The sequence below is a fragment of the Mesoplodon densirostris genome, chromosome 15 (genome assembly GCF_025265405.1).
Source record: "Mesoplodon densirostris isolate mMesDen1 chromosome 15, mMesDen1 primary haplotype, whole genome shotgun sequence".
NCBI lineage: Eukaryota > Metazoa > Chordata > Mammalia > Artiodactyla > Ziphiidae > Mesoplodon > Mesoplodon densirostris.
The window spans coordinates 74,628,112-74,641,465 of NC_082675.1; the positions used below are offsets into that span (position 1 = coordinate 74,628,112).

Below are 13,354 nucleotides of genomic sequence, written 5' to 3' on the forward strand. Positions count from 1 at the left end.
TCAACTCCTTTAATTCTGGCAACAACTCTCTATATATTTTCAGTCTCATTTTAATAGATGAGGCAGAGAATTAAGTAACTTATTCAAAGTCATAAAACTAGAACCCAGCAGATCTTCCTGGATCCAAAGTTTGTGCACTTAGCCATTATACCGCATTCTGAACTCTGAACTTATACTGGATTTTAAAAAAATCACTGGATAGTGATTAACTGTGCTAGAATGTGGTGGAAGCTCTGTGGAGCTACCACCCTGAAAAAAGGTAGTGAGAATTTGGGTGTCCAAATTATTGCTACAGAAAATCCTGCTGCCCCGTGTGATGAAAAAGTTAATGCCACCAGAAAGTGGACCAGGAAGCCTTCTGTCTGGGGGCTACCTGGCTAGTCACACTTTATAAGTTACTTGCTCGCTTTTGTCCCAAACTACCCCTCTAGTTTTCAATGGGGCAATGGCCTCGAATATCGCTAAGAGTGGGAGAGTGAGCTCAGGTGCGTCTGCATTGTTATTTCATCTATTCTGCATCCTTCCAGGGAAGGGCATCCTCTATAAAGCTGTCTGCTGTGATTTATGAAGATTCTGGATGGCAGTCTGACTCGGAGGAAACCAGGTGATTCCTGCTAAAAACAACCATTTCCAAGATCTAATTAGGTTTAAATACACCCTAGCTCAGTTTTGTTGTTGTTGTTGAAGTCTAGGCACAGATTTCAGGCAATTTCCACTGAGTATCTGGATCTCTAGCACCACTTCCCTTAGCAATGCCATACACATCTAATCCTAAAACGAGGAAGCCTCCGCTGAGGCTGCCCAACGCGGGTGCTGGTGGCGTCGCCGGGCACACGCAAGTCACTGAGTCAGCAGAGCGCGCCTCTGGAGGAGCGGACCCGCCGGCGATGGAAAGCCACGTGCTCCCCTCCTTGGCGTGAGGCAATCCTCCTCCCACAGCCTCGGGAAGCCCCGACGCCACAGGCTTCCTCGCCATAGTGGTGCCGCCCGAGCGTAGTTCCTCCACCGCTTCCTCCTCCAGCTGCCACCACTCGACCCTTCCTGCTCAGCAACGACTCCACCTCCCACCCGGGTTTGAAGCGCGCGCCTCGCCGTGGCCCAGAAGAGGCGGCGCGGAGGGCGGGGGGAGGTGCGCGGCCGCGCGCACGCGCGTAGTGGGCAGCCCCACCCCCGCCCGAGGCCCCGCCCCCGGAGCCGCTAGCGCGGCCAGCCGGCCCGACTCACCCAGGCAAACCTGGCTCTGCGGGGCGGGAAGCGGCGCTTCCTCCTCAGAGCTCGGTGCAGCGCCGTCCAATTAGTCCTTCCGCCCCTGCCTCCGCGGCGTCGCGGCGAGCGAGGGGGCGAGCGGAAAGTGCGCGATGCGGCCGGCGGGAGCAGCGGCTGTCGCGGGGTCGCCGGCGCGGGACATGTCTCTGTGCGGGGAGCTGCTGCAGGCCCCGCCGCCCCTGGCCTCACAGCCGCCGGCGGCCGCGCCCTCGGGGCCGCCGCTCCCCGCAGCAGCCGGCGCGACCCTCAACCGCCTTCCGGAGCCGCTGCTGCGGAGGCTTGGCCGAAGCTTGGACCAAGCGCCCGAGGGCCGGGGATGGAGGAGGCTGGCCGAGGTGGCGGGGAGTCGGGGACGCCTCCGGCTCAGGTGCGGCACCGGGGCCCGGGGTGGGGTGGGGTGGGGTGTAAGGGCGGGGCGGGGTCACGTGGGGGCGAACTTGGGCGGGGGGCGCGCGGGGAGAGTGAAGTGGGCACGGGAGAGGGAGGGCGGACGCGGCGATCGGTGAGGTTGGAAAACATCGGGGCCACTTGAGATGGTGCAGGGGCCGCTGGGGGTAAGGAGGGCGGAGGGAAGGAGGTGGGAGAACTTCAGTAACCTTCCAGACAGAGCGCCTGAACCCAGGAAAGTCCTGGGAATGCAGAGATTCGAGGTTGGACTCCGGCAGTCCACACCCTTTTCCTACCCTCCTCCCCTTTAGCTGAAAGAGAGAAATCGAGGTTGACCAAGGAGAATATAAAGAAAGCTATCTGGAGACAATTACGTTAGGGAGGTAATTCCAAAAGATTAAAAAATACCCAGACCTAGAAGACCTAAGGGAGGTTAGGACGGGGACGTGCAGGTAGAGAGATAATGAAGGTGAAGGGTTTGAGGTGCAGGAATTCATGAAGGTTTTAATGTAGATGTAGAGAGAGAAGGATAGTGGGAAAGAAAGAAACTAAACTCGCCGTCTTCCTCCATCAAACCAACTTGCCAGGTTTTCTTCCTGATTTCACCATGAACATTAAACCATTTTCCTATTACCAGGCTTGGAACTGGGCTTAAAACTCTCAGGACTCCTTTACACTCTTAAGAATTATTGAGGGCCTCCCTGGTGGCGCAGTGGTTGAGAGTCCGCCTGCCGATGCAGGGGATACGGGTTCGTGCCCCGGTCTGGGAGGATCCCATATGCCGCGGAGCGGCTGGGCCCGTGAGCCATGGCCGCTGGGCCTGCGCGTCCGGAGCATGTGCTCCGCAACGGGAGAGGCCACAACAGTGAGAGGCCCGCATACCGCAAAAAGAAAAAAAAAAAAAAAAAAAAAAAAAGAATTATTGAGGACCCCAGAGAGTTTTGGGGTTTTATTTATTTATTTACTTGGGGCTATGTTGGGTCTTCGTTGCTGTGCGCGGGCTTTCTCTAGTTGCGGCGAGGGGGGGGCTACTCGTTGTGGTGCGTGAGCTTCTCATTGTGGAGCACGGGCTCTAGGCACGCAGGCTTCAGTAGTTGTGGCGTGAGGGCTTCAGTAGTTGTGGCTCACGGGCTCCAGAGCGCAGACTCAGTAGTTGTGGCGCACGGGCTTATTTGTTCCGCAGCATGTGGGATCTTCCTGGACCAGGGCTCGAACCCGTGTCCCCTGCATAGGCAGGCGGATTCTTAACCACTGTGCCGCCAGGGAAACCCCCCCCCCCCGCTCGAGAGTTTTTAATGTGGGTTCTATATGTTACATACATACAACATATACTGATATTTACCATATTAGAAATGAAAATTAAGAATTTTTTTAATATTTAAAGAGAATAATTCATTACATGTTAACAGAAATGACGTGTTTTTGTGGAAAAACAAACTTTTCCAAAACAAAAAATGTAGTTAGAAAAGTGGCATTGTTTTGCATTTTGAAAATCTCTTTAATGTCTTGGCTTAATCCCAGAGAACCGGCATCTTTTATGTCCTTCTGCACTCAGTCTGTGGCACTGTCACAGGTCAGGTAACACTGGATATGCCAATGTCCATTCTTGAGAGAATGAATGAAAAAAATAAATAACATCTTAGTATTATTATGAAAAGTCATTTTGACCTTGGAGATCCTATGAAAAGGGTCTCAGGAACTGCAGTAGGGCTTCCCAGACCACACTTAGAACCACTGCTCTAGATCATTGTTATAATTTGGGTCTGCCTTTGAACCCCTTAGCAGTTTTTTTAACTTTTCATATAACCAAACTTTGTCTTGTACTATAATTATTTGTACATGTCTTTATAAACTCCTCGAGAACAGGAAGATTTAAGATCCTATATGTTATGCATAGAACCTATCTTAGACACTCTATAAATAATTTTGAATTGAGAGGGGAACCATTCATTCAAAATTAAGTTTTTTGAGTGCCCGATTTTTGCAAATGTTTCAGAAGATAAAAAGATGTCAAATATTTAGCTCCTACTTATAAGGGCTTATGCAGTAATAGACTGTTATTCTGAGACAATCACAAATAATATGTTAGATGCTATGTTGGGTGTGAATAATAATAACAGTGGGTTTTTATCATTTATTAAACACTTATCATTTATTAAACATATACCAGACAATGTATTAAGTATCTAACTCTCACCACAGCCTTGAGTTTCAAAGAGTTTGAGGTTAAACCAGAATAATGATGATTTGGGATTATTTGGCTGTTCGGTGGAGTAATGATGTGAAGATGGAATCAAGAAGTGGTAAATTTGCAAAGTTGAGCAGATGGCATACTTTTTTCTTTCTTTTTTCTTTTTCTTTTTAATTTTTTGCTACTCTGCATGGCACGTGGGATCTTAGTTCCCCAACCAGGGATCGAACCCATGTCCCCTGCATTGGAAGCACAGAGGCTTAACCACTGGACTGCCAGGGAAGCCCCCCCCCCCCTTTTTTTTAATCTGTTCTAGGAAGAATACATTGTGCTTTTGGCTGTGCAAAGAAAATCCAAGATACATACTGTTATTCTAGGTCCATAGATTTTTGAATTTCTAGACTTCCAAAAACATAAACAGTTGTCTTCTTTGTGGGCAGGGGGCGGGGTCAGATTACCAGATCTGTGATTGGTTAATTTGTGAAATTAACTACTACTCTAGTTAGGGAAGGCTCTGGCCTTTCCTGAAGAAGTTTCTCTTGAAGTGAGCACTCCTGTTTGGCCATGAAGGAGGGAGAACTTCAGTAAGGCCCTGCCACTGAAGGGCATGGCTGATGGAATCTAAAAGTAGTGGATACCTGACATCAGCTGTTCAGTTTTCCTCCCTAAGCCTTCAGTTAAGTTTTGTTAAAGGCTATAGAATGGTATTAGCTTTGTTTGAGGAACTAATGGAAAAGCTTGAGACCACTTCTCTGGTGAAGGTAGTATGGAGAGAGGGCAGTTGCCCAGCAAGAGGAGACAAGCAACAAAGGGCACGAAGTTGTGGAAGCTGGGGATTTCAGGGTGGGAAGTTTACTGGAGACAGATGAGTTTGGCCAGCCTTCCAGGATGGTGAAGTTTAGCTCAGAGTAGGTTAGTTGTGCTGGGGAAAGTGGAGGCCACCCTGAAGGTTGGAGAACTGGAGAACATTAAGCTCACGTACCTGTTGAGATCAGAAGAATTAAACTGACCTAACAAAAGGTTAGCCCTGGGAACTTGGAGGCTGGGGAGTGACAACTGAGGGGGCAAGGTAAGCTGGCGGTGCTTTTTCTATTTAAGACTAAAACAGTGATTTTCATACCGATGGCAAAAGAGCATCTACAATAGTAAAAGGTCCGAAAGGCATTTTTCTCTAGTGTCAATCAAACGCAGGAATTATAGTGAATCTAGTCCAAATGGATGACAGTTCCCACGAGGAAGTGCATTGCTTTCTGCAGTCACTGGATTCACAGCCCTAAAATCCCAGAAGGTTGCCTATTCTGTTTCTTTTCACTTTTTTTCCTCACTCTATACAACTTTCCTCAGACTAGGTAAGAATTTAATAAATAAGCCACAGGAGTTCCTTCTGAACTGTCCCATCAGGGATAAGGAGTGTTTCCAGGTGGTTATTGGTGATTCAGAATAAATCCTTGCGTATAGTTTAGCTTCCCAAAACATGAACATGTGGGAGTGCCCTAAACAAACTCAGCCTAGTTCCATTCCAAACTGCCTGAATATTGAACGCCCTTTGCTGTCAGTGTAGATAAGCACAGGTTCTGAGTGTCTTGCCCAAGCAGTGTGAATTCTGCGGAGGCATTCGAAGGAACATTCGAGCCCCAAAGATGGCAGAGCTTTCAGGAGGCTCTAATAGTGTGTAAATTCCATGAAGGAGGGAGCTGAGAGATGGGGCTTTGGGACCAGGGAACACAGTCAGCCACTGCATACTTGCTGTGTAGGAGGTGCTCTTTTAGCTATGGAATCCTGCCCTCGAGCACTTTATGATAGGAAGGTCTCCTCCGGCCCCTATCTCTTCAGTCTCTACCTCTTCATCTTTGGATTTTGGAATGCCTTAGGGCTTAGGCCTTGTATCTCTTTGTCTAGACTTCTTCACCTAATCCCCACCTTGGTGTTATCCTTAAGTCCTCCTAGCTTTACACATATTTAGGTTGATTATTACTCTCAGTTCATACCTTCAGCCCGTGTCTTTGCTTTGAACTCCTGGATTCATTCGTGTAGATCTCCTCTTGAATGACTAACAGACATCTTAAATGCAACACGTCCAAAACTTAACACGTCTTCCGCCATAACCTCTTTCTCTCGCAGTCTTCTGCATCTCAGTGAAAGGGCAGCTACATCCGTCCAGGTGCTGAGGCCAGAAACTTCAGAGTCATTCCTGACTCCGCTTTTATAGACCGCATCCACTGCATCGGCAAATCCCTTCTGCCGTACCTCCAGTATGTGTCTAGAATCCTACGTCCACTGCGACCACCCTGGTCCAGGCCACCATTATCTCTCACCTGCATTGTTCCAGTGGCCGCCTAACTTCGCCTCCTGCTTTGCTCCCATCCCAGTCTATTCTCAATATAGCAGTAAGAATCGTTCTTTTAAAACATTAAATGGGTCTTATCCTCCCTCTGTTCAAAACCCTCCCATTGTTTCTCCATCTCAGAGTAAAAACACCAGTTAGCTACCAGTGAGCCCTTGGACCTGACATCCTCTTAGTGTCTCCCTCCCTCTCTCAGCTCTAGTCACACATGCTTTCTTGCCCTTCCTTGAAGACAGTAGGGCCTTTGGACTTGCTGTTTGCTCAGGCTGAGATGTTTTCCACGGATGAACCACAAGAGTGGCTCCTTAACCTCTTCAGGTGTTTGCTTAAAAGTCACCTTCTCACAGAGAATGGCAAATATCATATGATATTGCTTATATGTAGGATCTAAAAGAATGATACAAAGGAAGTTATTTACAAAACAGAAATAGACTCACAGATGGAGAAAACAGACTTATGGTTACCAAAGGGGAAAGGAGGGAGTGATAAATTAGGAGTTTGGGATTAAAATATACACACTACTGTATATAAAATAGGTAAACAACAAGGACCTACTATATAGCAGAGGGAACTATACTCGATATCTTGTAATAACCTATAATGGAGGAGAATGTAAAAAAATATATTTGTATATTTATGTATAATTGAATCACTTTGCTATGCATTTGAAACTAGCACAGCATTTTAAATCAACTATATATATTTCAATAAAAATTTTAAAAATAAACAACATTGATTACATTTTTTTTAAAAAGTCACCTTCTCAGTGAGGTCTCTGATCACACTATTTAAAATCACCCCCCTACATCTGCTCCAGCCTTACCTGTCCCCCTGCTTTGCTTTGTTTTTCTCCAAAGCACTTAGGACAGTTGGATGGATGGATGCACAGATCTCTGTGTGTGTATACATATCTGTCCCTCTCCTGTAGAAACATCTAGGAGGATGGGCGATTTTGTTTGCAGCTAGAAAAATACCTAGAAAAAATGGTTGTCCTATTTTAGGTGATTAATAAGTAGTTGTTGAATTAATGAATAAGGATTCTGAAGTGTAAATGTACCAAGAGAAACAAAAGAATCTAAAAGCAGTGCCATGGTTTGTACCCTAGAAGGTGTATAATATCAATATGTTCTATTTGATTATACATTTTTAAAAGTAAAGATAAATATAGGGTTTTTTAAGCAAAGTCTATTTGTTTCAGTAAGAAAGTAGTCTTTTTAATTAAATCAGAAATTTCAAATTAGAGCTGGTAGAAACCACTTCAAAGCACAGCCTGACAGGAATGTAACTAAAAAAGGAAAGAAAGAAATTTGGGTATGTATAAACATCATCTTAGCCGAAAGCCGGTGCCCATGTGGAAAATCAGTAAGAGGAAAGAAGAGAGAGCACCTTGTTTTTCTCCAGTGCCTCTTGTATTGGAAGAGAAGTCGTTGTCTATTTCAATTTGATCTTTCTTCATTTGGTGGGGGGAAGGTAAAATTGTTTTTAGTTTTCTCCATATTAATATAAAGATTAAAGCACCATTTGGTTGCATTTGACAAGATGGCATCTTAATTTCATGTATCAGGTCTTGATAACCTTTCTGAATCATAAAAAATTAGCATACAGCGTCCTTGTTTTTATAAATTTCATATTATAATTATTTGAAAAATGGGTAATCCTTATATTGTGTCTAATACCTCCTTGGACATTCCAGGGACTAGTAAAAGAAAATTTTACAAAATATTGTAGCAGCACCTTCAGCTTTTGTTTTTGCTACCATCTCAATCACCATTATTTCATAAAAGAAAGGACACTTTAACACTTTTAAAAATAGGAAAGATAATCTTAGAGTAAAAGACAGTCTTATTGTCCTTACCTTTATCAATTTGCCATGGACTTCAGATTGTGCTGCCAGAGCGTACAGCCCAGAATTGGGAATGGTTGATCTGTAATATGATTATTGACATTTAACAAGTATAGAGTATTGAATATACAAATTTAGCTAGAATACCTAGTGACTGGAGGCTTTGGAGGACACTATCTGGTTACCAAAGCAGTAATTACTGAAAAACAATTATTTTTTTTTAATTTATTTAATTTATTTATTTTTGGCTGCATTGGGTCTTCGGTGCAGTGCGCGGGGGCTACTCTTCATTGCGGGGTGTGGGCTTCTCATTGTGGTGGCTTCTCGTTGCGGAGCATGGGCTCTAGGCGTGTGGGCTTCAGTAGTTGTGGCACATGGGCTCAGTAGTTGTGGCTCGCAGGCTCAGTAGTTGCGGCGCACAGGCTTAGTTGCTCTGCGGCATGTGGGATCTTCCTGGACCAGGGCTCGAACCCGTGTCCCCTGCACTGGCAGGCGGACCCTTAACCACTGTGCCACCAGGGAAGTCTCTCAAAAACAGTTTTTGTTTGTCTGTTTGTTTGTTTTAGTCATAGATAGGTAAGCTTTATTCCAATGTCTACATAAAAATGAGTTGATGTCGAACAGGAAACGGTTTTTCCAAAGGGTTAAAGTCTATCACACAACAGAACTTGGTCCTTTTCCCTTTAGTTTGTCTCTCAGTTCCGTTGGCCGACACATCATTATTAGTGTCCGCCCTCACTAATCATTTCACCACACACAATATCTAAAAGCCTTCCGGTGGCACTTCCCATTTCTCTGGAAATCTCTTAAACTGCTTTCAGTTACAAGAGATGGGCAAGGTTTTTATCTGCTCACGCTGTACTCCACCAGAGACAAAAACACATCCCTGAATTCTCTTGTTTACGTTGTGGCTGTTGGCAAAGCATCCAAATGAAGAACTTAATGCTAACACACAAAGGACACAGTATAATCTGTGTCTAATAGGGACTTCGCTTCAACTTTTTCTCATTAAAGAATTATTTTTATTATCGCTCCACAAGGGAGTTATAAAAAATACCTGTAAAAACATTGAAAAGGCTCTTCAAAGTCCTGGAATGAAAAATTCTGAAGTATAAATTATGATACATTGTCTATGACTTGCAAATAAGAATGAAATAAATTCTACATGCTAGAATTTCTGAATGATTTTGATAGGAATTTACCAGAAGGAGCCAGAACATCAATCCTCAACGATTTCCTGTTTTCATCCCCATTGAGCTTTTGAAAAGCTGTATAATCTGGTGACAGGCACAGTCCACACAGGAACTTGCTGCTGCCGCTAATGATGAAATCAATCTGAAGGACAGAGAGTTGTATGCTGGACGCGCCAGGCTCTTCCATGCAACTGGTTGAAGTGGTCTTCTCTTATTTTTTCCCTTAGGTTTTAAACAAAAGTAAATATACATAGGGTAAAAATTTTAAATGGTACAGAAAGATCTAAAATAATCAGTAAATACCCTTTTCTCTCATAACCTAGAAAATCTGGTGTCTTCCAAATCATCAGGCGTATGAATAATTTGCAAAGTGAAGTCAAACTTGGAGTCTCTTCATCAGAAAATGATTCTCAGGACTTTTGGAATGTGTTGATTCTGTCATGCATTACCTCTGTTACAGAGGAAAGCCATGCAGTCGTCGTCTTCTTAAAAAAAAACCTAATTACAAAAGCAACGCACACGCTCTGCTCAGAGACAGCAAGTCCAGGCAGCACCTTCTACTCCGTGGATCTGGCCCCAGTGACGGGCAGAGTCCCTGGTATCAGCCAGAGTCACGGGCGGCAGGAGCTCAGCCGAGCCCTTTCTGGATGCCTGGGATCCTCCTGGCCAGCGGCACATCCTTGGAGAAGAGTGACACGGCCGGCATGTAAGGAGAGGAGATCGGCATCCTCAAAGACATGAACTAGAAACGCTTCTGCTGCCCCTTGGAGGGCCAGCAGGGCCTGGGCTTGCCGACTGAAGTCCACACCACGAGTGAATTTAACACATATTTCTCTTGCCGGGCGGCAGAAGGGGTTCTTCCTTCGCAACAGGTGTGTGCTCTTCCGAAGAGTTCAGATCTCCTTCAGAACCCGATGCCTCCGGCGAGCAAGTTGACGGGAGGAAGTGCCTAAGGATGGGCCTGGCCGGGGGGCGGCGAGAGCCGGGCTCGCGGCGCGCCTCCTTGGGGCTTCGGGCCTGCGGATCCGGCGGCGTGGGCCCATGGTTGGCGCTCGGGGTTGCGGACCGCGGCTCCTTCTCGGCCTTCCGGGTCCAGAGGCAGAGGCTGGCGTCCAGGGTCAAAAACAGTTTTTAAGGAAAAGCTACAACAGTTTTAGAAATAAGCGAAATTAGCCTTAGTCTCCTTTTAATATTCCCATATTTTTATTGCATAATAAGGGCTAGCTCTTATTGAGTGCTTATTATTTCCCGCACACTGTGCTAAGTACTTTTTACGTGGATCGTCTAATTTAATTCTCACAATCCTGTGAGATAGAATATTAGTATTGAAGTTATTTTGGTTGGATCCATTTTCTTCTTCATGAAATAACCAACTTTATTACAGAATTATAAATCTTGGGTGACCATTATATACATGCTGTGGCAGCCTTTTACTAAAACTGATCAAAATGGATGTGGACTAAGAATATTTTAAGTCATATGAAAGCTTGCTAACTAATCTTGGCTCTGCCACAGCTGTGGTACCATTATGTTTGACTCCTTCCATCCAGGCTTCCAGGCATTTCAGTTATGAATAATTCATATAGGCAAGATGAAATTTTAGGTATTGAGGGATTTTAAAAAGATATATATATATATATGATAGGGTGTCTGCTTGCAAGGAGTACTGTTATCTAGTTGGGTAAAGAAGACATGCTTGTGAAAGAAAAGCGCATGATTTTAAGACAAAATTGTGTCGAAACATATAGAACAGGAGTCTGCAAACAACAGCCTATGGGCCATATTGAGGCCACTGCCTGTTTTTGTATAGCTAAGGATGTTTTTTATATTTTAAAAATTGTAAAACAAAACAAAAATCAAGAAAAGAATATGCAGCAGAGACTCTGTGGCCCGTACGAAGCCTAAAACATTTACTCTCTGGCACTTGACAGGAAAAGTTTGCCAATTTCTGCTATCCAAGGTGAGCGCCATTAGGAGACCGTGTCTAAAGGGATAGCAGCATTCGTAACGTAAACCGTTTTCCCCACCACGCGGCAACTTGCTGTGTATCCTCTACAACACCCATGATGGGGCCAAACATACAGCAGGCAGATCAGAGTGAAGAAAATGTGTTGACTTGAATTAAATTTGTTGTTTGCAGTTGTCTAGACTTGGAGCAGTGTTGTCTTAAGGTCCTGGAGCCTGAAGGCAGCCCGAGCCTGTGTTTACTGAAGCTGCTGGGTGAGAAAGGCTGTACGGTCGTGGAGCTGAGCGACTTCCTGCAGACTATGGAGCACACTGAGGTCCTTCAGCTCCTCAGCCCCCCAGGTACGTGCTTCCCGGGGGCACGTTCTCCAGGGGTTCATGGAGACAGACTCAGAGGAAGATATCTCATTTGACCAAATGAATTGTGTTAAATATTTTTGAAACATGTAAATATATGGAGCCTCATTTTCCCCCCCAGGTTGAGACTAAAGAACACATAAAAAGCAAATACAGTGCATAAACATTTGTTGGATTGTTTTTCAAAAAAAACAGCTATAGAAGACATTTTCGGGACAATTGGAATAACTTGAGTATAACCTGCATATTAGACATTAGGGAACTACCATGTGACGATGGTGCTGTACTTCTATAGAAGAATGTCTTTATTCCAAGGAGGTGCATGTGAAAGTGTTGAGGGGAAAGGTTTCTATAACTTATGTTAAAATAGTGCAGCCAAGAAAGTAAATACACACATTTATTTATATGTCTGTATGTGAATGAGAGAAAGTGTAACAAATGTTTATTGTTGAAGTTTTTTGCCAACATGGTGCTTTTGAAATGTTGAGTAACTCAACCACATGATTTTTTTTTCCTGAGTATACCAACATTGAGTGAGGTTGCTCACTTCCAAGGTCAGATTTTTTTTTTTTTTTTTTTTATTTATTTATGGCTGTGTTGGGTCTTCGTTTCTGTGCTAGGGCTAGTTGCGGCAAGTGGGGGCCACTCCTCATCGCGGTGCGCGGGCCTCTCACTATCACGGCCTCTCTTGTTGCGGAGCACAGGCTCCAGACGCGCAGGCTCAGTAATTGTGGCTCACGGGGCCAGCCGCCCCGCAGCATGTGGGATCCTCCCAGACCAGGGCTCGAACCCATGTTCCCTGCATTGGCAGGCAGATTCTCAACCACTGCACCACCAGGGAAGCCCCCCCAAGGTCAGATTTGAGGAATAGGAAACAGCCCCTCCTTTCCATAGCTGTGGATGGAGTTGGTCAGTTACCATGACGTCAGCAGGAGGGACCATGTCATCCAAGTCACGTGATGGCAGCGGCGCTGCAGACCTTCTTTCTTGGGGGCTTGGGGAATTAGAGACACGTGTTGTAGTGGTGTACTGATAAGTACACGTTGCAGAAACCCCAACTCAAGTTGGTGTAATAAAGGGAGCATGCTGGTTCCAACAGAAAAGTCTTGAAGCAGGTTGGGCTTCGAGGAAGGCAGGGGGCAGCCCTATTTCCAAGGAGTTGGATTTTGTCTTTGCTCTTCCTTTCTTGTCATTGGCTTCCTCCCAAGGCTGACTTTCTACCTAGTCTAGGATGTCTACTAGCTGTTCCTTGCATTAATCTTTGTCCCAGCAAAAATTGTAGGATTCCCTAATAAACTAACTAATTTTGGCCACGTGCCTATCCCTGTACCTGTCACCAGCCAGGGAGTTGGAATGTGCCAGTTCCCCTGGCTTAGAGCCAGGAGTGGAGTGGGTTCAGTTAGCTTTCCAGAAACCTCATGGATCGCCAAACAAAATTGGATGCTGGGCGTGTGGGGGGGAGCAACTGAAAAGTCTGCTACAAATGGAAGGGACCCTGGATTGTGAGCCAGGAAACCTGGACTCTCAGGTCATCCCTGGCTTTACCAGGCCTAGTGCAGATGATGAAATAGGTCCTCTATAAACGCCTCTCTTGTGTTACCCACTGTATCTGATGCTTGACAAATGTTTCTCAGTGCCTCTTCATACAAGAGGCCTGGGGTAATGCAGATCCCATCTAGATGCAATTGCTTTCTGTCACCAAACAGTAAATTATTTCTTCAGGTGACATTTATTAATTTTTGTGTCCCCAGTGTCTCAAAAGTACCCAGGAGTTGTGGCAATTGAAATCTGCCAGTCTACGGCTCTCA

General features: G+C 45.3%; 1 protein-coding gene and 1 pseudogene across 2 annotated transcripts in view; one reads left to right on the forward strand and one right to left on the reverse strand.

Moving 5' to 3' along the window:
* The first annotated feature begins 1,198 nt into the window (after positions 1-1,198).
* Positions 1,199-13,354, forward strand: part of MALT1 (MALT1 paracaspase) — a 62,541-nt gene continuing 50,385 nt past the window's right edge. For both annotated transcript variants that reach the window (XM_060118495.1, XM_060118496.1), the window contains exons 1-2: positions 1,199-1,633; positions 11,365-11,531. In XM_060118495.1, the coding sequence (XP_059974478.1) occupies positions 1,359-1,633; positions 11,365-11,531 (442 nt within the window). In that variant the 5' untranslated portion in view covers positions 1,199-1,358. The remainder of the gene's footprint in view (positions 1,634-11,364; positions 11,532-13,354) is intronic.
* LOC132503257 (histone H3-like centromeric protein A) lies at positions 9,853-10,267 on the reverse strand (annotated as a pseudogene).